This window comes from Podarcis filfolensis, assembly GCF_964270895.1.
Source record: "Podarcis filfolensis genome assembly, chromosome: 5".
NCBI classification, from domain to species: Eukaryota; Metazoa; Chordata; class Lepidosauria; order Squamata; family Lacertidae; genus Podarcis; species Podarcis filfolensis.
The window spans coordinates 85,877,600-85,903,658 of NC_139608.1; the positions used below are offsets into that span (position 1 = coordinate 85,877,600).

At 45.4% G+C, this 26,059-nt stretch overlaps 2 protein-coding genes across 24 annotated transcripts in view; one reads left to right on the forward strand and one right to left on the reverse strand.

Annotated features, from left to right (window-relative positions):
- Positions 1-11,595, reverse strand: part of PITX3 (paired like homeodomain 3) — a gene marked incomplete at its 5' end in the record, with an annotated part of 26,492 nt that extends 14,897 nt beyond the window's left edge. Inside the window, one exon of one of the 3 annotated variants that reach the window (XM_083615941.1) lies at positions 11,327-11,595. In XM_083615941.1, the coding sequence (XP_083472067.1) occupies positions 11,327-11,595 (269 nt within the window). Of the gene's footprint in view, positions 1-11,143; positions 11,239-11,326 lie in introns of those variants that run through there. The other 2 variants (XM_083615942.1, XM_083615943.1) reach the window with 2 other exon arrangements.
- A 3,842-nt stretch (positions 11,596-15,437) lies between these two features.
- The window catches only part of GBF1 (golgi brefeldin A resistant guanine nucleotide exchange factor 1), a 79,851-nt gene continuing 69,229 nt past the window's right edge, over positions 15,438-26,059 (forward strand). For 14 of the 21 annotated variants that reach the window (XM_083615454.1, XM_083615468.1, XM_083615469.1 and 11 more), the window contains exons 1-3: positions 15,439-15,674; positions 21,074-21,179; positions 23,138-23,204. In XM_083615454.1, the coding sequence (XP_083471580.1) occupies positions 15,601-15,674; positions 21,074-21,179; positions 23,138-23,204 (247 nt within the window). In that variant the 5' untranslated portion in view covers positions 15,439-15,600. Of the gene's footprint in view, positions 15,675-21,073; positions 21,180-23,137; positions 23,205-26,059 lie in introns of all 21 variants that reach the window. The other 7 variants (XM_083615455.1, XM_083615457.1, XM_083615460.1 and 4 more) reach the window with 1 other exon arrangement.

Genomic DNA, 26,059 nt, shown 5'->3' on the forward strand with positions numbered 1-26,059 from the left:
AAATGTTGTCATTATTAGAGCTGCCTCCACAATCCATCCCACACAAAAAACTCACTCCTGGTTTCCAGTCCTCACCCTACTTTGCCTTCATTTCAGCAGCCCCAAAGGGTGTGTTTCTTGCATCTCAGGAGAGTGGCACTTTTTATCTGTATTGATGTTTCCTGTCCGCACTAGTGGGTGGAGTTTGATATGACGTGTTTGCTCACTATTTTTGTCCCCTCCCTGCAATTTATTGTGTCATTGACATGCTGCAGAATTCACCTGCAAAAAAACCCCGATCTGTCTGGGTGGGCTCTGGGACAGACCTGCAATGTGTGAGCTTAGGCCAAAAACTAATACAGTGGTACCTCGGGTTACATAGGCTTCAGGTTACATAGGCTTCAGGTTACAGACTCCGCTAACCCAGAAAAAGTGCTTCAGGTTAAGAACTTTGCTTCAGGATGAGAACAAAAATCATGCTCCGTGTGTGTTTCCCCAGCCACTCTGGGCAGCTTCCAACAAGATATTAAAAATACATTAAAACATCAGTCATTAAAAAATTCCCTAAACAGGGCTGCCTCCAGATGTCTTCTAAAGACCAGATAGTTGTTTATTTCTTTGACATCTAGTGGGAGCGTGTTCCACAGGGCGGGCGCCACTACTGAGAAGGCCCTCTGCCTGGTTCCCTATAACTTCATTTCTCGCAGTGAGTGAACCACCAGAAGGCCCTTGGCGCTGGACCTCAGCGTCCGGGTTGAACGATGGGGGTGGAGACGCTCCTTCAGGTATACATTAGTGGCTTAAAACACAGAGAGGTCACTCCCCCCCCCCCCCGGCTGCATTTCAAGTCACATTTTCACTCTGCTGTGCACATCGGAGAGGGGCAAGGATGTGCATTGCCTGATTTCCTGCAGTGTTCCCTCAACTCCTTTTCATTTGTGCAGACGCGGTCATCCATGCAGGCAGAACAACTATCTCAAAGGTACATCTGAAGGCAGCCCTGTTTAGGGAAGCTTTTAATGTTTGATGCATTACTGTATTTTAATATTTTGTTGGAAGCCGCCCAGAGTGGCTGGGGAAGCCCAGCCAGATGGGCGGGGTATAAATAATATATTATTATTATTATTACACAGCTTAACTGTGGAGGAAATATGGCTTCAGTTTTCCTTTCAGATTGGAGCTGGTTTGAGGGAAAATATATCAAACAACAGTATTTCTCAAGACACTATGAGGTAACGTTGCTTGTACTTGGATTCAAAACCAGAGGCGGGGGCACAACAGATTAAGGTATACACAGCCTTAGAATAGGTAACGGTAAAGGGACCTCTGACCATTAGGTCCAGTCGTGACTGACTCTGGGGTTGCGGCGCTCATCTCGCTTTAGTGGCCGAGGGAGCCGGCATACAGCCGGGTCATGTGGCCAGCATGACAACGCCGCTTCTGGCGAACCAGAGCAGCAGACAGAAACGCCATTAACCTTCCCACCGGAGTGGTACCTATTTATCTACTTGCACTTTGATGTGCTTTCGAACTGCTAGGTGGGCAGGAGCAGGGACCGAGCAATGCGTGTACTTAGATTCAAAACCAGAGGTGGGGGCACAACAGATTAAGGTATACACAGCATTAGAATGGCAACAACCAAATAAAGAAAGTGTCCCATTAGGATTACGTTAACACTTCCCCCCGACTTCCGGGGTGGCGCCATCAGCAATGACGGTCTCCCTCTGTTCTGGAGGGACCAGCTCCGCGCGAAACGGGTCGTTTCCGCTACGGCGAAGCGGGGACCCTTTAAAAAATCACAGGCGGATGAAGCCTGTGACCATGGGACTCAGCGGGCACCTTTAGCGCCCCCCCAACCCGCAAAGGAACCCATTAACGGGCTCCGAAGCGAAGAGGGGGAAGTGGCGCGGTGCTGTGAGTCAACTGCTTTTTCCGTGGAGCGAAGCCGCATAGCCGTTGCCAGAGAGCGCTGCCTCTTTCCTGGGACAATTTGGCATCTAAAGAATCACCCGTGAGTACTTAAATCTTGAACAACTGGACTTTAAATAAGGACTGGCCAGAAGAGAGGAATTGGACTCAAAATTTATTTCAATTTGGTACTGAAACGGGAAGGTCTAAACAGGAAGTCAGCCTTCCGTTTCTTTGTAGTCAGAATAAAACAAAGACAACGTAAACTAGAGCTTAGAAAATTACTTTTAAAGGATTGGCTTTCATCATTTAAAATCGTGGAACCCCCCTTCGGTAGCAGGAGAAGAAGGGGGATTTCTTTTTGGACTGTTTAAACCTGCAGAAGTGAGTTTAAAGTAAAGTATTTTTTCTCTCTATTTTTCTGTTTTGTCTTTTTCTGTTTTTTCTGTTTTTTATAATTTTAAAACATTTTCAATAAATATTATTTTTAAAAAAATGCATTAACACTTCCCCCTAGGGGGATCATCCTGCAAATGTTATAGCACAGGGCTGTCCAACTTCCAAGAGACTATGATCTACTCCCACTATAAAAAAAAGGCAGTGATCTACTCATTGGCTTGACCAGAGTTGTTGAGCTTTTTTGGGAAAAGGGGGGGCGTCAGGGGCCCGTGATCGACCAACATTGACCAGGGACATCCCGTGATCGACCGGTAGATCTCAAGATCGACCTGTTGGACAGGCCTGTTATATCAGAACCAATCCTTTGAAACAAACTCTGAGAAGGTATTTTGTTCAGATGCTACACCCATAACAAATTATACTCCTAGAACTGGAAAAACGCATGAAAATTTGGGTCACTGATTCTCATTCTGCTCCTACTTTCTCCCAAGTGTGACACGGAATCACATTTTCGAAGGACTAAAGAGAGTGCTTGCTTGCGGATATAGGTAATTATTAAAGTAACAACAACATTAACATAAATCCTGTTTGCTTTATGTGGGTTGCAACATTCCCATGCATATTAACAGATGATGAGTTGGTTTTCCTGGTGCAATATTCAGAGATGAAAGAAGAGAAGCCGGGAAAGTTGTTTTTAAAAATTATTTAAAGTCAGATTCACTTAATTTCCTATGCAAGGTACTGTTAAGGCAGATTTCTTAGCAGTGGAGGAAAGAAACAACATTTGGGAAAATGACAAGCTGGAGAGGCCTTGCCTTTTAGGTAAAGGGCTACCTGCTCCAGACAGCGAGCTGAACTTCCCGTCTATGAAACAGGGACGACAAAAGAAAAACGAAACACTGTGTGCTGTTGTTGTGATAGTTCATCTGTTCTGTAGGCTAGGGGGAATTTGCTGACTAATCCTTCAGGAACCTCTCCGATGGGCTGCTGCAAGAGCTACTAACACCATGTTAAGGTGAGGAGAAAAGGGAACTCAACCACAATTGCCCTCATGGTGAGGTGTGGAGTTTCTCTGGTCTTACAGCTTTTGAGATCATGTTCTTCTCCAGGGATGGGGGATGTGACCCTGTGGTGCTGCTGCTGCTGATTTTGTTCCACTTATTACAATTGTTTAAATTTGCCCTGATGCTACTTGTACTGTACTACCTTGGAAGCTTTGGAAACGTGGATTTATAATTTTTATAAGCAATGGCAAGACTTCACAAAACTGCCGATTTTCATTCTTGCCCACCATTCAAAGGAAGAGCTCAAGTCCAGCTAAGGGTGGCTGATTTATCATTGCTGTTAAACATCCTTTACTCTAAAAGGTCTAAGAGATTAAATACTGAACATTCAGAGGAGAGATTGATAATGTCACTTGTGCTCTGGAACAATTCGGTGTATATTATTTATGCCACCTGTCCCTGTTCAGGAAGACATACAGTGGTACCTCTGGTTAAGTACTTAATTCGTTCTGGAGGTCCGTTCTTAACCTGAAACTGTTCTTAACCTGAAGCACCACTTTAGCTAATGGGGCCTCCTGCTGCTGCCGCGCCGCCAGAGCCCGATTTCTGTTCTCATCCTGAAGCAAAGTTCTTAACCTGAAGCACTATTTCTGGGTTAGCAGAGTCTGTAACCTGAAGCGTATGTAACCTGAAGCGTATGTAACCTGAGGTACCACTGTACACTACTTTATTTTATCTCCTTAGGAATAGTTTGGAAGAGACAACAGGGCTGTTCATCTGTTACATTCAGTGAACATACAGTTTTTGTACAGTGTACACAAGATTGCTAATTTTTACACATATGAATTTATGGACATTCTATACATATTTGGCGGCATATGATCGCGTGCAGCACTTTTTGATAAAAGTTTTTTTCAAATTATTGTAGAGCCTATTCCAAAGACACGACTATAATATATATTTTGAAATTAGATTTTTAAAAAATTGGTTGGGGCTAGAATGCTGCTTCTTAAATATTGTGGGGTGGTATCAAACATTATGTCAGCTTGCATGGCTTGAAAATTTGGTAGATTGCTATTATGGCAACTTTTGAAGCACTCTCAAAAGCTACAGTGGGATTTATTGAAGCAATTTTTAAGAATTGCTAAGAAATAGTCATTATGGCGGCAATCCTACACACATTATAAAGTTTTTAACATTGTTAGGGTTATTGGCATCATTGGTCTTAATTTTTTTAAACAATATCACATTTTTATATTACGCTTGCTCTTTTTATACCTTTGTATGGTTCTTTTTGTTTCAGATTCTTGTTTAATGTACAAAGATTTGGACATTACTTTCTCCCATTTTTTCCTCTGCTTTCCCTCATTTTCAATTTTCTAATAAATGGATTTTTTAAAAGGAAGTGGGTGATAAGAGTTTTCAGCCCATTTATTTCAGTGGGTCTAGTGAGTCAAACTGGACGCGGGTGGCTCTGTGGTCAAAACCAGAGACCCTAGGGCTTGCCGATCAGAAGGTCGGCGGTTCGAATCCCCGCGACGGGGTGAGCTCCCGTTGCTCGGTCCCTGCTCCTGCCAACCTAGCAGTTCGAAAGCACGTCAAAGTGCAAGTAGATAAATAGGTACCACTCCGGCGGGAAGGTAAACGGCGTTTCTGTGCGCTGCTCTGGTTCGCCAGAAGCGCCACATGACCCAGAAGCGAGATGAGCGCCGCAACCCCAGAGTCATCCGCAACTGGACCTAATGGTCAGGGGTCCCTTTACCTTTAGTGAGTCTAACTAACATTGGACTTCACCCAGTTTACATTTTCCCACTTACAAACACTGATTTAACAAGAAGGGAAGAAGCAAAATGAACAGTTCAGAAACAAATATTCAAATTAAGGTGGGTCTCTAAATAACTACAGCAACAAAAACAGGAGAGGATAGAGTTCAAAGAATCAGCTATGGTCTCTTAGAGCAGTCTCTGTTCCCGCTGCTACAGTCCAGAACTGCGAAGCAGCTGTAAGATTCATCCTGCCATTCCCTGGCTGGAGAATGATGTTTTAGGGCAGGAGGCAGCAGTTCCCTGCTCCACTGTCTTATCTGCATGTTGCTTTTTGCTCTCTCTCTCTCTCTCTGTCTGTCTCTGTGGTTTCACATGATCTTCCCTCTCCCAAATCTCCCACTCTCCCATCAAAACAACAACAACATGTCCTCTTAATCTCCTGCCAACAGGCTCCTTAGTGCCAAAACACTTGTGTTCCAGGTATCCCACAGGAAGCCACACTTTACACAGGGTCATGTAAGGTTATAATGTGCGTCCCCATCAGTTCACATGAGGCAGAATCATTTCAGGAGGGTGGAGAGGAGGGATGTGCCTTGTGGAGAGGGTCTTTGACCCAAGGAGGGGCACAGCCTGGGGAAAGTCCCAAGGACTGGACAGAGAGGTTTTGGGGGCTGCATCCCCCCACCCAAATCAAGTAAATAAATAAAAATACTTAACTAAAAGTAGAAACAATCAGAATCATCTTTGAAACTGAAATACTTGCTGAGGTCACTTGGATTTTCAGCAAATCCAAGAAAACTTGTGTTAGTTTAGATTTTTTTAAAAACAAGACCCCCAAAAATTGTTCTTTGTAATTTTGCAATATATACTCATTAACCACATGAAAGGTACTCCCTGATGTCAATATTTTATTTAGCTTCCTAGTTTTTCAAACGACTGATGATTTTGACAGGTCCGTCTGAGCACTTGGGGTCAAAAGAAAGTAATTTGAAACAACTGTTGTTGAGGCACTTCATTCTGAATCTGCTAGACCGAGGATGGTGACAGGTGGGTGTCCTGCTCCACCCCCCCAAAATAATAATAATAATAATAATAATAATAATAATAATAATAATAATAATAATAATTTATTATTTATACCCCGCCCATCTGGCTGGGCTTCCCCAGCCACTCTGGGCGGCTTCCAAAAGAATATTAAAATACTGTGCTACATCAAACATTAAAAGCTTCCCTAAACAGGGCTGCCTTCAGATGTCTTCTAAAAGTCTGGTAGTAGTTGTTCTCTTTGACATCTGGTGGGAGGGCGTTCCACAGGGAGGGCGCCACTACCGAGAAGGCCCTCTGCCTGGTTCCCTGTAACTTGGCTTATCGCAGTGAGGGAACCGCCAGAAGGCCCTCAGTGCTGGACCTCAGTGTCCGGGTAGAACAATGGAGGTGGAGACGCTCCTTCAGGTATACTGGACCGAGGCCGTAAATCCTGGCTACGCCCATGATCCCCACATTACCTGTATTTATACATATGCACAGGTGTGGATGTATACAATAGATTCCACAATACATTGAGATGGGCTAGGGAGACCGGGCTTACATTCCTGACCAGCCATGTAAAAAGGTAAAGGTAAAGGGACCCCTGGCCGTTAGGTCCAGTTGCGGACAACTCTGGTGTTGCGGCACTCATCTCGCTTTATTGGCCGAGGGAGCCGGCGTACAGCTTCCGGGTCATATGGGCAGCATGACTAAGCCGCTTCTGGCAAACCAGAACAGCGCACGGAAACGCCGTTTACCTTTCCGCCGGAGTGGTACCTATTTATCTACTTGCACTTTGACGTGCTTTCGAACTGCTAGGTTTGCAGGAGCTGGAACCGAGCAACGGGAGCTCACCCGTCGCGGGGATTCAAACTGCCGACCTTCTGATCGGCAAGTCCTAGGCTCTGTGGTTTAACCCACAGCGCCACCGGCGTCACGTAGTTGCCTGGCTGGTCAGTAAGCTGCGTCAAACTCCCTGGTCCTGTCTTCTGACTGGTTTTGCAAAACAAAAAGAGCTTGAGTCGAATCAGCAATGCAAGCAAAAAAGTGTTACCATTGAGACTGCTAGCATGAGATGGGAACCCGGACAAAGGAAAAGAAAGAAGTATCTAGTCTAATTATTTCCCCACATCTTCTGACATCCTCTACGCTGGTTTGTCTCAAACAACAGCAAAACTTGAATGCCTCGTTGTCACCTTATTTACTTGTTGGAGAAAAGAGAATCATACCCCTGCCCCACTAGGCCTGAAAATACCCAGGATGGCCTCAAGTTTTCATGCCAGAGAGAATTCAAGGCAACCCTGGTATTTTAGCAGACACAGCAATCCAGGAACATCTCAGGGCTGCCAACTCACAGCCCTGTCTGTGGCAGGAATCCCATTTCCCCGTCATGGATGCAGAAAGGGAAGAATAGAGATTTGGTTCCCATTTCCGGTAAAGTCCTAGTGAAATGACCTCCCATCATTCCCCACCCCCAAAACAAGCCCACTGAGCTTTACACCACCTTCCCACTTAGCAAAGCTGCCTGCACGTTAGTCAAAATCTACACACAAAATATGGGATGGGTCGCGATTTGCTGTTCAAGCCAGGGGTTCTCAAAGAATGTGGCAGAAAAAGATAGAAAGTGTGGCAGGAAGATTCAAGGGCAATCAAAGAAACACTTAAACATTTCAGTGTAGTATAGCATAGCATAGCCCAAAACAATTACCGTATTTTTCGCTCTATAAGGCGCACCAGACCACAAGACGCACCTAGTTTTTGGAGGAGGAAAACAAAAACAAAAAATATTCTGAATCTCAGAAGCCAGAACAGCAAGAGGGATTCCTGCGCAGTGAAAGCAGCAATCCTTCTTGCTGTTCTGGCTTCTGGGATAGCTGCACAGCCTGCATTCACTCCATAAGACGCACACACATTTCCCCTTACTTTTTAGGAGGGAAAAAGTGAGTCTTATAGAGCAAAAAATACAGTATTTTACTTGCAGAATATGCACAGATGTCTTTTTAAAATGAGAGTAATCCTACTTGTGATTTTATTTCCCAATACATTTCTTCTCATAGAATCATAGAATGATTGAGTTGGAAGGGACCAAGAGGGTCATATTGTCCAAACAACCTGAAATGCAAGAATATTTTGTCTCCAAAGTGAGGCTCAAACCCGTGGCCTTGAGATTAAGAGCCTCATACTCTAGGAAATGAGCTATTTCACCTGTCAATTAAAAAAACAAAAATCTTACAGCAAATTTTTATTCTGAAAAAAGTTGCCATGGGGGGGGGGAATTTGAGAACCACTGTCCAAACCCATCGGCAGTGGCATAGCGTGGGTTGTCAGCACCCGGGGCAAGGCAAGTAATTTGCGCCCCCTAACCCATGGATTTGCGCCCCCTAACCCCAACCCCCAGATGTTGCACCCGGTGTGGCTGGCCCCCCCTGCACCCCCCACGCTACGCCACTGCCCATCGGGGCCATCTCATGCGCCGGCCCCAGTGGAGCCACTCAGTCAGCACCCTTCGAACCCGCAGCGCTGAGCTCCCGGCGAGCAAGGGACCAGCGGGTCGCCTGCCGTCGAGGCTCGAGGGGGCGCCCCTCCCGCTCCTGGGAGGCGCCCCACCACCGCTCCGAGAGGGGGCTGGGAAGGGGCGTCTCTTGCTCCGCCCGCCCTGAGCAAAGGGATCAGGCTGCCAGGATACGTAGGGGCCGCCTCGCCAATCGCCCACGAGGCGGGCTTTCTCCTGCCAAGCCGAAAGTGGCCACGTCGGGGCGGTCGGCAGCTGCAAGGCAGCTGCGCCTTTTCTCGGCCGCGCTGTCCCCGCAAAACCAGGGGGAGCTGGTGGGGAGGTGCCACCACCGAACTGTGGATCGGGACCACGAAGTGCTCCTCCAGCTCCCTCCGCCGGGGAAAAAAGTGTTGCAAAGCGTTAGCCGCGAATCGCGCCAGATCAACCCGGTAGCGCGCGGGGAATCATGAAATTGGAGAGTTTAGAAGGGATCCGGGGGGGGGGTGTCATCCAATCTAACCCGCTGCAACGAATGAGAGCGGGGGTGGGTCGGTGGGTGGGGGTCGGGGTGGTATGTCAAAGGGGCTGCCTCTTTTTCCTGCCACCATTCCGCCGCTCTCGCTGAACTTGCGCGGAGTGCAAAGCGCGTAACTGACTCCTTTCTCTCTTTACCCAGATCCACTCTTTGGAGAACCGATTGCGGCCCAAACAGCTCCCCACAACCCCCATCCCCTGATCCGAAGCGAGGCAGCAGGGCTGCTCCCTGGTTTGCCCTCAGCTGGGCGGCCAGAAGGCGTCCAAGCACCGCCGCCACTGCGCACACGCGGTTCCGTGGTTGCGCCCCGATGGCAACTAAGACAGAGAGCAGGCGACGGCTTTCCGCCTTCTAAATGCTACGGTGCTTTCTTACGGTGTTTTATATGCAAAAGTCTGCGCAAAAGAAGCGAGCAAGGAATTGCGGAAAAACGATTAGGCAGCAGGGGCCGGCCTCCCCTTGCCCCCCCTGCCCCCTGGGGAGATGGGTGGCGACGTGGGGGGAGTCCAGCTTGTGCGCGAATAGTCCGCCGAGTATTTGGTGTTTTCAGTCCAGATTAGATGCTGAGCTTTTCTTACCCGAGTCACAGTTTGCTTGTGGCACCGACTTAGCAATGCCTGCTGGTTTTTGATCATATGGGATGGGGGGAGTCATTTGTAAAGAGCACAATGTCCCCGCACTGGTGATCAAATGCCAATTAAGCCCTGATAAACTAAAACCACACAGTAACTTCTGCACAATATTCGTGGGGGGGATGGTTATTATGGACATATTTTTAATTACGGTTTTACTATGGACATAAAACTTTGCATACCGTTGCATTCCGAGTAAGAAAACAGGCAAAAACTGAAAAGGTACTTTGGTGTCACGAATGTGCAAATTACTGCATTCTATCTTGTTGAATTATAATTGCGATTATTTTAAATTAACGGACAAACGTATTGATATTGTGGTTTATTTAGATGCATTTACATCTTCCTAGTCGCCGTGGTTTTCATTCCGAAGAAAGTCAGGATGCAATATGTCTTTTGAACAATTTTACTGTTAAATTATTTTTGATTTGGTCTTTGAAAAATATTGTCTTCTGTACGTAATGTTAAATTATAAATAGAAACTTGAGTAGAGAAAATAGTCCCAAAACTATTAATCAATAACTATTAATAAAGTAACTGAATTAATAAGGTAACATTAACATGCATTTGGGTTTTGTTTTGTTTTTCGTTTGAGGCTTTCATTTTTGCAGCGGTTTGTCGATTTAATAATCATTCTTCTCTGAAGGGTCTCCTTCCTAGGCAAAATCCAATTTTTATTTTCGTGAGGGCAGATTTTAACCAAAGTTAAAATAGACTAGTCCTGCTGATACGGAGCCGTATTTGCCAGCAAAAAGCGGAGAAAAATTAAACAAGAGTTCCCAAGGGGGAGACTGAATATCTCTTCTTCTGGGAATCTGCAAGATCCCTCCGGTTGTAAACAGAAGCACGGTCCTTACATAAATATCATTTGTCTATCTGTCCAAAAGCCGACGGACTTTCCCCGCGCCATTTCGCTTCCTCTCTCTTCCCCTTCTCTTTCTCGCACACCCGCAAGCTTGTTTTTAGCAAACCGTTACCTTACAAAAGAAACCCCGGCTCATAATTTCGCGCGTCTACAAGCACCGTTTTTTCGACTCTGCGCGGAAACTAAAGCGGCGTCTGTGTTGCAGTTTAGAAAGCAGAGTTTATCTGAGTCGGAGGGATCGCCTCGGCTCTCCTGCCCAGGCGCCTCGACTGTGCCCTAGCCACCGGATCAACTCACCCTCGGGTTCCCGAGCCCCGAGCCCCGTCCGTCAGTGCCTAGGAGCCCTTCGCGAAGCCTCGACGGCAACCAGAGCCAGTGCGCTGCCGGGGAACCGTGGAGTGGGGGACTTTGCAGAAAATCACGCCCGGCCCACCGGCTGCGGCAGGGGGAGGCTGAGCACAAGAAAGACCGGCCGCCCTACACCACAGGCTCGACGGGAAGGCCGGGACCAAACAAAGGACAAGATGCGCCTCACCTTTCCAAGAGCAGCTGGCAGAATAGGCATCACCACACCCGGCGGCGGCAGCAGCAAGGCAAGGGGCGCGCAATGCAAGCCGTCGAGCACACCCAGCCTTGTCCCGGCACCCCGCCCCGCCCCGCTATCGGCTGTCTCCATTGCCTTGCGCCCCGGGGAGAAGCCGGCGCAGCGACCACTTACAGCGCGCGGCGTCCGGGCGCCCAGAAAGAGCCGTCGGTTGTCCTCGCCTCGCCTCCGCGCCAGCCTTCGGGGCTGCCCAGCTCCGGCTCCGCTCGTCGTAAGTCCCTGCGGAGCAGTGCTGCCGAGCTGCGTGCGCTTGGCCGCAGCCTGCTGGAGGAGGGTCCCGCCGTCGAGTGCGTCCCCTTCGCGGGGGCCATCGGCTTTAAGGATGAGGCCATCGGCGCCCCCAGGCAGCTGCCATCGAGCAGCGCGCGCCTAGCCCGCCCCATTCGCAGCCGCGCGGCTGGCCAAGCACCCCCCCCCGCCCCCTTCCCCGGCGAGGCGAGGCGTCGTCGGGCCCCGCCCTTGCCAGACTCTGGCCCGCCCCCTCGGAGGCCCGCTTGTGGGCAGGGGCCGGCCAGCTCCCTCGGGCGAGGAAGGAGGAGTCGCCGTGGCAGCGGCTTGCCAAAGCCTCCAGGTGACAAGGAAGGTCCCGGCAGGAAGGTCGTCTGTCCGTCCCCTCGGGGCTTCTCTGGAGCACCCAAAGACCAGAGAGTTAGGGAAAGGAGGTAAATGCAGGCATGACTGGCAACCCTTTTAAACGGTGAACATGATGATCGGTGCCGGATTTATGTACTGTACAGGCTAAGTAGGCTGAAGCCTAGGGCCTCTAAATCTAGGGGTACTCTCCAGCCCTCCCGCTCCCCAGCTGGCAGTCTCCCCTCTCCCAAAATTGCAAACCCAGGACTTCATGCTAGGGCAGGGCAACTCAGGCCCAGCAACTATTAGACTCAGGGCTAGCCAGTGGCGTTCAATTTGAAACAGTGGGGCGCAACTTACAATTTTTTTTTTGGTAGGGCAGCAGTTCACAGCCAAAGTATGCAAAACTTTATATCTTATAGATCTAAATAAAATCCATCTAGATTGCCCTGGTGCAGGGGCCCCCTTAGGAGCAGCCTGCAGGGCCCAATTTGGCCCAATTGCCTTAAGGTCAGCCCTGATGAGACTGTGCAGGGGTTGGACTGACAGGCCCTGCACCTTCTAAGTCCCTGGTGTCACCATTCAGAGTACAGACTCAAGGACTCATTAGGGAAATAAAGGCATGGCACTTATTGGAAATCAGTTTTGTCACCTCTTCCCCCCAAACCCCGAGACAATGAGCCCAGCCACCTTTTATTCACAGTCGCATAAGCACTACACTACAGCATGGCCATAAACTTGTACACTCAATCGCTAAAATATACACCCAATATGTAGCAATGGAGATTTATGTTACTGCTTAATGAATGAACACTGTGCTTTATGAATGGACTCTGTATTTTGTGAATTACCTAAGAGCCACCAATAGGGAGCTCTAGAATCTGACAGCTAACCAACTTGGTTCTACCAAACAGTGACCCCTATTGCTGAAAGCAGGTAACCAGCAGGGAATGCTTCAGCTCAGCCTTTGCACTGTTTACTAAACACCCCCTGCTGTGCAGATAATGAAGAAAGCTTGTAAATTGTATCCCTTCTGGCATCCTAGCCAACTCTATTACGCTGGTGTAAACCCTGGTGCACCAGAAGCCCAGAATAGCAGCAAACAAAATCCGCTCATACGTCAGTGACTGATAAGACTTGTCAACCAGTTCTTCCAAAGTCTTCTTAAATCATAAAGTTCCAAAATACAGGCCAAAAGAGAGCAGGTCTGGGAAGAGCAAGGCATACAATGGGCACCACCAGTGAAAAGGCCCTGCTCTGTGTAGCTCCTGCCCTGTCATTTGATAGAGTGCCCACTTGCCCTCCTTCTTGACATGGAATGCTCTCTATTAGAGTCTCCAGGTCCAGTACAAAGACCATAAGAAGGGAGAGCAGGGACCCTGAAGTCCCCAACAGCTGTTAATCAAGCAAGCACACAGGTCACCTATGTCACAGTCAGGATGCCTATGTCCTGGCCAGACCAGCACCCAATCTTGTTTTTGTACAATCTTGTTTGTTCTCAGTAACCAAAATTATATTATCAACATATACAAGCAGAAAGTTGTTTTCCTTCATTTGCAGGGAATCGTACAAAACAAAGTGGTACTAATAAAGAAAAGTTCCAGGGTGACAACAGAAAGCAAACTAAAAATGCTTTTGCAGTTCATCAAAACTATCCAGCAATATCAGGTTATAGGAAAACTGGTGCTATTAACAGTAATCCTTCTAGCTGGTTAATTGGTTCGGCAACTTCCATGCACATGACGTGTGATGCTAATTATTTTCCCCAGAGTTAAATGATAACTAATCAGAGGCAGCTACAGGAGAGCTATGAGATTCAGGTGAGGGTCAGGTGCCTTGGCAATCCCAGCAGGTATATAAGAGGACGACCTGGCCTGTGGCCTGCCCAAGCCGGGTCGCCCTCTTATATACCTGCTGGGATTGCCAAGGCACCTGACCCTCAGCCTGCCCAGGCTGGAGCCCAATAAAAAAATGCTTCATCTAAAGATTTTAGCATGGAAGCAGGCCTATGCAGAAGAATAAATTCCATCAGATATGTAGATCCCCACATATCTAGGTGGTTAAAGTCTTGCTTTTGTGTGTGGTCTGCTCCCATTATGGCCTCTGCACATATGCACTATCGTGATTACCTCCCCCCCCATTCATAGTTTTATTGTTCTATCCAAAGGTCATGACAAGGTTATAGCAATAGCATTACTATTACTAATACAGAACACATTTCCATAATAAGTCAACATCCATGACGCCAACCATCTTATATGTAGCTTGATTCCAGATTAAAAACCTCCGACTCACCACAAGTATTGTAAAAGGTTTCTGTTGCATCATTGCCTCCCTAGAAGGCTTCAATGCAGGTAGAAGCAATTCTTTATTCCGCTAATGTTCATCTGTTTTTTTTTGTTTTTTTTTGCAAATAAATTTTTATTGGTATTTACACAAATAAACAAATAGATATATACAAAGATCAATTACATAACTTATACATATTATGTCCACCAAATCATACAAAAATAAACACCTTATTTTAGGCTCTGTCGAGCCTTGGACTTCCCTCCACCCCTTTGGTAAGTGTTGAACAGATTCTATGGTCACGTATTTTATTTTTAGTCTTAGATAGTAACCCCTTACTGTTAGAGTTGTTCTACCCCCGCTAGTGTCGCCTACAAATTGGTTCCAATATACGTCCAATATTTATTCCAGTCGTCATGAAATTTCTGTTCATCTTGGTCCCTTATCCTTGCTGTTATTCTAGCGAGCTCGGCATAATTTACCATTTTAACCTGCCATTCACTTATATTAGGTATAACTTCCGTTTTCCAGTTTTGTGCTAACATGATTCTTGCGGCTGTAGTGGCATATAGGAATAATATCTTATCTTCTTTTTTAATTTCTTTACCCATCATTCCTAACAGAAAAGCTTCATTCATCTGTTTTAGCTTTTTAACTTTTTCATGTTTTTGGGTAAGGTTGTACGTATTTCTGTGTTGCAGGGGGTTGGACTGGATGACCCTTGGATCTCTTCCAAGTCTACAATTATATGATTTATCTCGATTTTATTGTTAGGTTTTTATTAATCTGCTTTGAGTTTGTATTTTTTCACAAACCGAGCGGCGAATAAATTTTATGTAATAAAGCATAAAATTCAGTGCAACTAACACATGACAAAGTAAAAATGTAGTAGTGCAGTAGCCACCGATGCATTTCCTTATTTTGTTTTTTGGGTGGTAATTTTTGGGGGAGATCAAAACACACACACAAAAAAAACACACACACCAATGAATTGCGCGTTTGACCATTCACACGCTCCCGCAGCCCAGAAATGACAAGCTGCACCCCATAATGCACAGCAAACCTTCGCTCTGCAGTGCAATCACTCTTGATTCTCTTTCTCTCCCGGGAGGCTGCTCACCTATCCGGAGGGTTGGCTTTTCCTTTCCTTTCTCTTTCCCACACAGCTATTGGCAACTAGCGATGCCAATATCGCCAAGCCTTTCTCCTGATTGGCTTCCTCGCTAGGGGGGCGGCGGCGGAAGGGTTTCTCCTCCCCGCCTCCCGCCAACCTCCCTCGGAACGAGCCGATCCCATTGGGCGGCGGGTGTCCTGTCACTTCAGGTGCTGGTTTCGATTGGCCGAGGTCCCTCCCCGTCCCCGGCAGTGAACCGCGCAGCAAGCTAGGATGCGCCCTTGTTTCCACGTCAGTGAGAGAGAAGCGAAGAGGGGAGAGGAGCCGGTTCCTGCCGTTCCTCAGGGCGGCTGCCTTTCTCGGAGCTAGCGGGCTTTCCGGAGCGGGCCGCCGCCGGTCCGGCTCCCCGGCAATGCCGAGAGGCCCTCCGACGCCTCAGCAACTGCCCTCAGGCGCCGCCATTTTGGATGCCGGTTGGATGGAGGGGTGAGTGAGCGAGCCAGCCAGACATTCCCAGCTGCCCGGCCCGCACTCGGGTTTTGCCTGCTGAGGGAGCCGAGGGCGTTTGGGCCGCGGGGCCTGTCCTTCGTGTGTGGGGGCCGGCAAGGGCCCGAAGGTGGTGTCCGGCCCAAGCGGGTCGCGAAGGCCGCGGTTTCCCTGTCTCGGGAGGCAGGGCCGAGGCAAAGTGCAGCAAGGGACCGCTTGACCTTCCGGCCGAGATTATGACTGTGGTTGTTATGGTTATGTATTTACTTATACTCCGCCTGACGGGACTCGGGGCGGCTTGCTGATAAAAACAAGAACTGCTATAAAAGAAGAAAAAAATAAGCATCGAAATAAGCAGCGTGGGGCCTCAGCTCCTGTTGGACTGCAACTCCCATCACCCCCTCACCTGCTAGCTAGGGACTTTGGGAGTTGTAGTCCAACAGCTGCTGGAGACAGGGGTGCCAACTTGAATAAAATATTGGGGGGGGGGGTAAGTCCCGCCCCACATAATTGATCACATGCCATGGTGCACACACGTTATTTGAATGGCAATGCACATCAAATTTGTGGGGACCCGACCCCCTCAAATATTTTATTTTTTTAGGGCGGCGGGTGAGGAGTTGGTTCCTATGGCTGGAGACCCAATGGAATTGAAAACTGCATAGCTATCTAAGCTCTGTTTTGAAACATAACCAATAATCTCCATAAAAACAGCACGGCACCAGTTATTACAATAAGAGCAGCGCCGACACCTTTAATTAAAAGCAGGCGTTCCCAAAGGCCTGTTGGAGTAAGAAAGGTCTTCTTCACCTGCTGGTTGGGAGGACAGCAAGGCAGGAGATGGTCCGGAGGAAGGGAGTTTTGAAGTTTCCTGGGAGCTGCCACCACCAATAAGGCCCTCTCTTGTGACCCCACCAAGTGTTACTGTTGAGGGTGGCAGGACTGAGAGAAGGGCTTTCCTCCAAAGATCTCAGAGTCCTGTGCAGGTTCCCATGGGGGAATAAGATCCTCCCGCACTCTTGGGGCACCTGAGCTGAGGTGTTTGGTGACTCTTTGTGAGCCGGCCCAGTTTTGGCAGTCCAGCTGCTGTTGCTGGGGTGCCCTAAAAAGCATCAGTGAAGGCCCTTGCTGGGGAAGGCAGTGTGCATTTTGCAAAGCAGAATGCCTGAGACTGTGCCCTCAGCTTCTCTGGTTAAAAGATCTGTGACAGCAGGGCTATAAAAACATTGCTTGTCTAAGGATCTGGCCATTGGCTTGATTTTGGGACAAGCTTCAGGGTTGGGGAGGGATAGGCAAAACCCTGCCTGCTAGGGTCTGGGCACACGCTACATTTCATTGGGGGTTGTGAATAGTTTTGAAGGAAGTGAACATATTTTAATTTGTGCTAGGTGCCTGGGAAGACCCAACAGCCTGGGGCATGCAGTTTAATGTGAGAGGAATGAGGCTTGTCAAGTACAGAGGATTTGGGGGTGAGGGACAGTATCTCAGGTAGTCTGATTTGCACTTTTGGATGGGAGGCAGCATTAGGGTTTAGCGTTATCTCTGGTCTTCTTAGCCCTTTGCATGAATGCAGAGATCTTAGCATCACCCCAGAGTATTCCAGAGGAGTCCTGGGTGGAGTGATGCCCTATGTCTAGCACAATTTTGCATTTAGGTGGCTGGAATATCCCCCAATGAGAGGGAGCACACTGCATTTCATCCTTGCCATTGGCACTCCAAGTGACTTAGGTGTTGAGGGTACGGATGTTGACTCAGTGACCTTCCCAGCTTGCCCAGGTGGGCCTAGGTGGGCCTGGGCTGGTTCTCATAAAGCAATGCTTTATATATTTGCACACTTTCAAATATGGCTGTAAACACACCTTCAAATATGGCTGTAAGTGCTATTGGAACATAGGGGAAGAACAGATCTGTAAAGTGTCTGCTGGAAGTCAAAGAACTGGGTGTCATTATGAATGTGCAAGTACCCAGAACTCGCATTTGGGGCCTGTATACATGCCTCGTGTTCATATAGTGTTCTTCGTTTTTGAGTTGGTGGTGATAGATTTCATGTGACACACAAACATGCCAACTCTGCCATCTTTCCAAAGACTAGTAGATACAACTTGTCCTCATTACTTTTTGATACATTACCGTATGGCTATCTAACTTGAACAGAGCTTCCTCAAACCTGATTTGTTGGAGGTTGAGTAGCTGTAATGTTTGATTTTTGAAGTTGGGTAGAGTTGCAGCTTAGAGGAAAGTGCAACTACTTATGACTGTTGAATATATGCAATATGGGGTAGACGCTGGATTACCTGAACACATTGTCTTCACTACCCAAATGTGTATTTCTATCTGACAAGCAGAAGGGTTAGCTGTCATAATATATATAGACCTCTTAAAGGTGGTTTTGACAGAAAGAGTTGAGCCCTTGAGCTACAAAAGTAGTGACCAATCTTTTTTGCAGGTGTGCCACAAGGAAAGCTTAAAGTATGAGAGAATGCCAGTCTTAACAAACACTGGGAGTAGTTTTGTCTCAAGTCTCCTAGACTGGGGAGTAGGCACTAGTGCACTTCAGCAGAGTTTGCTGTATGCTTAACTCCACAGTACCTCCAACTTACATTCAGGTATGATGTAAACTCCTGCTGCCCATGCCACTTGTGGATTCACCACAAATGCAGTATTTTATTTTTTCCAGAAGATTTGTATCCTGCACTTTTGCACTGCATTCACATTGCTCATTTTACAATGCCATCTTACAACGGTAGTATCATACTATCAACAATATAAGAATAAAACAATGTGAAAATGGAAAACAGTGCAGTAGATAAAAACCCTAAACAAGGTCCACCATGTGTCATCTGCCCAGAAAGATGAAAGCTTGCCAGGGGAGAAAGGTTTTCACTAATTGGCAGAAATGGCAAGGGAGGGGAACAACTAGACCTCATGTGTTCCATAATCCAGAAGGCCCTTTCTCTTGCCACAAACAATTGTGCCTCCATGACTAGTGCAGCCCAGATATAGGCCTCTCTACCGGATCTTAGGAATAGTAAATATCCAAAAACTTGCCAGTTCCTTGATTTTAATTTTATTTTAGGTTGGTTTTAATTGTGTTTTAACTACATTTTATGCAAGCTGCATTGAGGGCATATACATAAAAATACTATTGGATTTGACTGGAATAATGAACAAAACAATGAAATTATTTTAATTTTATCCTCTGTCCTAGGATTTCTCTCATGATATAACACTCAAAGGCCTATTTTCACCCTGGAATAAGGATGTCAGAATTTATACAATGAGTAGATAACTCAGATCTCTCGTTTGTTTCCTTATACAGTGGTACTTCGGGTTACATACGCTTCAGGTTACATACGCTTCAGGTTACAGACTCCGCTAACCCAGAAATAGTGCTTCAGGTTAAGAACTTTGCTTCAGGATGAGAACAGAAATTGTGCTCCAGCGGCACAGCAGCAGCAGCAGGCCCCATTAGCTAAAGTGGTGCTTCAGGTTAAGTGCGGACTTCCGGAACGAATTAAGTATTTAACCCGAGGTACCACTGTAGAATGTAGTAGATAAAGAAATATCAAATGCTGCCGATTCATTTTCAGTTTATTGCCTTTATACAGCTCATTACTCCATCCTGACGCTGGTTCAAAACCAAAGCTATGTCTTATTTAGATATAACAGAGCAGCTGTGCTCAGGATTGCTGACACTGTGTCCCAAAGATCATGATGACTGCTCCCAACAGTTTATTTAGATGTTAAATAGTGTTGGGGACAGAATAGTTCCTAGAGAGTGCAGGTGTCTGGACAGTGAGGTATGCTTACCCAGTGTTATTCCCTGAATCTTGTCCCACAGATAGGAATCTAAGCAGTGCAACACAGCACCCGCAAGTCCGATCTCATAGAGTTGGCCCAGAAGAATACCATGTTCAACGCTGTCAAAATCTTCAGAAATATCCAGAATAACAGGGTTACTCTCCCTTTGTCTGTTTCCTAGTAAAGGACATCCATCAGAACAACTAAAGCTGATTCAGTCTGAAAGCTTGGTCTGGAACCCTTTCTAAAATGGGTCTAGATAATTGGTTTCCTCCAAGTGTTTCTGAAGCTAGGCCATTACCCCACCCCACTCCTGCACAAGCACCTTGTCCCTGAAAGGAGCATTTGTAATCAGCAGCAGTACTCAGGAATCTCAAGGTCCAGATTGGGCTTTTAAAGTAGGGGCTGTACCACTGTCTCTTTCAAGGTGGTTGGCACTACACCACGCATGCAGCGATCCATTCATCACATTCTACTTACCTCAGTCTTCTGCCTTCTACCCCTTTTTCCTTTAGTCCTCTTCCATGGTAGCCCATCTCTGTGACTTTATCAGTGAGATGCCCACCAAATGGTATGGAAATGTACCCTAGAAATTGGGGAGGGAGGCCTAGTCTAATGGGCAGGGTGTGCTTTTGGCCGCTTCCCAGATTGGTAGATATATCTGTGCTTTTCCAAATACTACACTGCTGCACAGATGTACTACAGTGGTACCTCGAGTTACAGACGCTTCAGGTTACAGACTCCGCTAACCCAGAAATAGGTTAACAGCTTTGCTTCAGGATGAGAACAGAAATCGTGCTCCGGCAGCGCGGCAGCAGCACGAGGCCCCATTAGCTAAAGTGGTGCTTCAGGTTAAGAACAGTTTCAGGTTAAGAACGGACCTCCGGAATGAATTAAGTACCACTGTACTTGGATTGTTCCTCACTTCTGTGTGCATTTCTGATCCTTTGCTTCCGGGCTGTTAACCACTGGCAGGCTTTACTCACTCTTTTTTTTTTTTTTTTTTTACAGTGCTCAGTTGATTGCCAGATTAGTTGTATGCCAAGTACTAACCCATATCTTTCCTGTAGTGGTTTACTTAGCTCAATCTGTGGTTTGCTGGGTCTAGGCTGTGAAGTCATGAGTTCTTTCCCCCCAGGTTTATAGTGGCTTTTTAGGGTTTTCTTGCTTTTGAAATGCTAAAAGTTGTACAGTATCTTAAAAGAAATAGTGAAACTCTAGATTTATTGTACATGCTGACCCTCATTCCCCCAAAGCACGTGAAAGAAGGAAGGAAAGCTTGATTCTGATTAAACCTTTTGGTTTGATGGGTTCAGTGGCTTGAGAAACTAACATAAAAATGTTGTGTCCTGATTTGTGAGCTGCCTTGGGGTCTCTCTGTGAGCTAAAAGATAGGGTGGAATAGCTATTAATAAAAACATATAAAACAGACCGCACCAAGATAATTTAACTATTTCTCATTTCATGAAATATTTCTATCATTTTTGGCATCCAAAGAGTAGATTCTGGGACATACTTTCAAATTTCTTTTCCTGGTATGGAATAATAATGTTATTTTTTGTATTTGAATGGGTACTAATTTAGTTTCTCAATTCTAGGTCTGTCAGGATTGTGGATAAGAACATTTATATTATTCAAGGTGAAATCAATACAGTAGTAGGAGCCATAAAACGCAGTGCAAGATGGAGTACTCATACACATTTGGTAAGCTGCTGAGTGTTGCATGAAGTGAATTTTGAATCTGTCTAATATCAAACATATATGAGAAACTGAAATAGTTATTTGCTATATGTTGCTGTAGGCGGCTTTGATCTTCCATTTGTATAGGCACTTGTCTAATTCTAGTTAACAAAATAATTTGGAGTGTGGCATCTATTGTATAAGGGACTGAAAAGTGCTGAACTTTGGGACAGGGTACCAACAGGATATTGTGAGCCCACTCTACTGCACCCACATATTGGGATAATAATACTGGTCTAAATTGCAGGGTTGTTAGGATCACAAAGATGCTCTCTGAGCACTAGAATTGTGCAAAGTAGTATTATGGGTGCTACATTTTTATACACCCATTTATATAATACCTACTATTTGGATAGTTCATGCATCTGATAAAACAAGATCCTGCTTACAAAAAGCATAAAAATTGTTTATGTAGAAACAAATGTGTTAGTCTTTAAGGATCCACAGACTTCTTAGGTCTTTTTTATTTTGTGTAGACTCTTGTAGCACTAAACACCGTCCTGGCAGTATCGCTACCCCCTTCGGGATTGGTTGTTAAATTCTGTGTTGTTGGAGGGGTTGGTACAGTCTTTCCACACCTTTGAACTGGAATAAAGGGTTGTCACTTTCTATTCTCAAATCCTGGTGCCTTGAACATTGTCTTTCAGAGCCTGTCTAAAATGCTTTCTCTCAAAAGCTTTAAAAATGCACACACCCATGTGAGGTAACACTTCTGATCAAAGCTTTAAACTTCTGATTGGAGCAGTTTAAGAATTGAGAGACAACAATTTAAAGAAAAAGTGCCTTTGAGTATGAAGTAAAGTTCAGAGAATATTGTAAAGAAATAATAAAAGTATACAAATTCCTCCCCAGCTTTATAACCTTCTGCTGTGGCAATTGGCAATTCCAGTACATTTTGCTGCCCAATGTGAAACTCAAATGAACATCCCATTTGAGATAGTCTAGGGATACGGAGTATGTTGTTGGACTACAGATCCCATCGGCCCCAGCCAGCATGGGCAGTGGTCAGGTATGATGGGCGTTGTAGTCCAGCAACATCCAGAGGGCAACAGGGAGGGAAACCTATGACAGTCCATCATCTGGAGGTGGGCCACAGGTTACTCACAACTGTGTTTAGCCATTCATACTACTTATTCCATTCATTTCTTAAGGCTGCTGTGAATCTATGCATACTTATCAAGGAGTAAGTCCCATTGAACCCAGTGGGACTTCTGAGCAGGCCTACATAGGGTTGTTCTGCATACTCACCCACATCCCTGCTGACCTGGATATAGATGCATTGTGTGTAGCAGCTGAAATCCTTTTGGCAAAGGAACTGTGTGCTACCTCTGTGACCTTCCTCCTAACACCCATTTTGCACAATGCAATCGAGCTGGATTAGCAGCTTGGTGGGAATGGGGTGGCATGCCAGTGCTGCTACTGTTAAACTGGCACAACAGGTGGTGGGCTAGCAAGCTGGCCGGAGCACGAGGCAACATGCTGAAACACTCATTCCCAGCAGTCAATGCCCATGTACTACTAGTAGGGCTGGGTGATGTCAGGTTTTCAACATTGTGATGCATCACCAGCCAAACATCGCAATCTGGCGATACACCATGATGTTGAAATAACTAGCTGCATTGGCCTCAGCCAACTGTTGCAGCTCTCACTGTGGGAGCTGAGACACTTTCACCCCAGTGCCTTGCGGACTGGGGACAACACAGCTTGTTTGCATGTCTCCGCTGGGGAGCGGAAAGGCTCCTGCCCCCCAGCTGAGTGAGCCCCAATTTTCCCCCTCTTGCATATGACCAGGAGAGACCTTCTTTGAATAATGATCTGTTTAAGTGCTTATTGAAAGATGATATAAATATTTTCTCCCTCTTAGTGAGGAAGTTTTAACTTAGTCCAGTTCCTACTTAGTAACAACCTTTTCATGTGTTTAGGATGAAGACCGTGATCCTCTTTTGCACAGCTTCAGTGTTTTGAAAGAAGTGCTGAATAACATAACTGGTAAGCTGTTGATGTTTTTTAAGTTAATATTGGGTATGTAGAGGATCAAGGCACATACCTAAATTCTGCAGAAACAGATTTATTGTTTTTTTAAATAGGGATATGGATTATGTATCAGTACAGAATAGCATTGCATTCACAGCTGGCGCCAAGACTGTGAAATCTAGGTTGACTTTCAAACCATTCCTTCACAGTGCAGTGTACGTAATAGGGTCAATACATAAATGAAGGGAGACATATTAGGTGGTATTATAATGAAAGAGCACCTAGGCTTTGTAGGTCTGTCAAAGTTTTATGATTTAAAAGTGCAAAACAGCTCATAATCACATAGCCAAAAATAATGAAATGTAGCTTGGAAGATGTATGCTTTTTTAAGATCCTGCACTGATGGGCTCAAATGCACTTCATTGAGTAGGGAGCTTTATAGCTGTGGTGCCATCATTGAGAAGACCCTGTCTCTTGTGCTTCCAACCTAACCTAGCATGGTTGTTCTTGGGCACCATCTGTATATGTGTCCTTTCAGAAAGTGTCTAACTTTGTGCCTCTTGAGATCTGCTTTTGTTTGATCCACTTTGTTGTGTTTCTTTGTAATAGTATTGTTTAATCTATTGTGAGCCACCGTGACTATTTTGTATACGGAAAAGTGGGGTATAAAATACTAAACCAAACTAGTTAGACACTACCCTTTATGCTATTTTGTTGGGAATGGCATGTGAGTTCTTGCCTCAATAATGTACCAAGTTTAAATCTTAACTCATGCATGAATGCATCAATGGCATTGGACAGGCAATAAATGCTTCATTCTCTCCTCCTAGTATGCCACTGGAGATAATGCTGACCTACCTTATGAGGTGGCTGTTAGGATTGCATGTGCTTTTAAGCTGATAGGGGCTACATCCTCCATGTGGTACAGAATACGTTTCCACATTCGCTGAGTAAGCATAACCCTACACCCTAGATACCTAAAATTTAGCTGTGCAAATTCATTTGAATTCATAAAATAAAATTGGAGTGGAATGTTTTGGCACTTGATTTTCATTGGTTAGAAACAGAGTGTCTTGCCCTCCATTTCCCTGACCGTGCTTTCTTCCTACTTCAGTTGTGGATGTGACAATAGCCAAACTAATGACATACAAGCACACAGGAGGAAAGTGATGCAAGAAGATTGGAGGGGGCTGGTTGTTGTGTGTGCATGCCAGCTGTATGGTTTGGGGCTGAGGGATGATAAAATATTTTCTTCACAAATCTCCTGATTAGAATCTAGATGACTCTTTCATACTTTGTGCTAGGAAAATGCTCAGAATTTTGGTTTAGACTTTCTGCCATGATGCATACATTGGACTAATGTGCAATTGTGGAATCAATAGTTAAGTTTCCTGATATTCATATCACTTGTGAAAAGACCATGCCAGCCTTCATGTCTCCTGTGTGTAGGTTAATTCTGTCATGTAGCACTGACTGGAAATCCTTCCTAGGTGTTCTTGGGAACAGACTTGATCCTAGGCAGGGTATTGGTGGGCCCTGATGGCATGTTGTGCTATTGTCAGAGACCTCCACTTTTAAGAGGCAACACAGGGGCAGAGTTCAGCTCTTACTTGAATTCGGTTTGAACATTTCTTCATTAAGTTACAGAAGCAATGACTTTCATATTCAAATTTATTCAAGCAGTAATCTTTGACATTTGAGTTAGCTTTTAGAACAGTTTTGCATTTATAGTAATATATATTCTGTATTTCCTCAGTCCCTACTGAGTTTGTTTTAATCTGTGCTGGATGCAAATTTCCAACTGCCTTGTCTCATTTCTTCTCGTGTTCCTCTTTCCTTCTCCCCTCTGTGGACTATGTTTGATCAGGTGTGGCAGGAATATCCTTTCTCAAGCTGCGCCCTTTATATTAGTCAATATTGCTCTTCTCTCCCTCCCGTTCTCTTCCATCTCCTCTGAGCTTTATCAGTTGACTTATAATTTTGGAATTCTCATTGGAGTCTGTAATACAGTTTGTTCATTATTTAAACAAAATCTGTTTAATGAGCAGAGAGGGGCAATGTAAATGTTAGGCATGTTGCAGTAGAGTACCTTTGTTCTCCTTGGAGTCTTTGCTTATTTAACTGTTTAGGAATGATGTATGGGGTGCCCTGATTTGGGAAAGAAGGTATACCATAGAGCCAACCTAGCCTAGGAATACAGTGTGAATATCCTAACTAGCCCATAGATTCAATACCTTGTGGCTTTGGATTTTTGTTTTTATCTTGGCTTTAGTTTCTTACTTGTACAAAGTGAAGGTGCAAGTGGAGAACATCTTTTAGCCCTATCCTTGCTCTTTTTTAAACCATGTCTATATAACACTGTTTCCTTTAATTTTTGGTGCAGAATGATGTGGTTGCCAATAAAACAATAGTTGGGTGATATATCACATTGGCTACTTGCATATTGGTTTAGAAGCATAAGTAACCTTCCTATTGATACAAAATACAAATTTTGAAAAAAGAAGAAAACTTTCTTTAAATCAAAGAACTTACCTGGCTTAAAAACTTTCCTTTTTTTAATTATTTTTTTTTAAAAAAAATAAATTAAATTGAAAAGTCTATGTGGGAAAATATTTGGGATTATGAAATAACATAAAAGAACATAAAGTAAGATCATGATCACACTTACATAAGAGCTTGTCATGGCTAGTGCCCTTTCACAGAATTTAATTGTCAAAAGAAAGGCATAATTCTTCTTGTCCAAACTGGCACCTATTTACTGTTTGTCTTTGGTCAATTTACTTGCAATCTGAAATGAATGACCAGTCTTTGGGGCAACGCTTCTTAACCCTTTACCCTCCACATGTCGCTGTACTGTAGTTCCCATCATC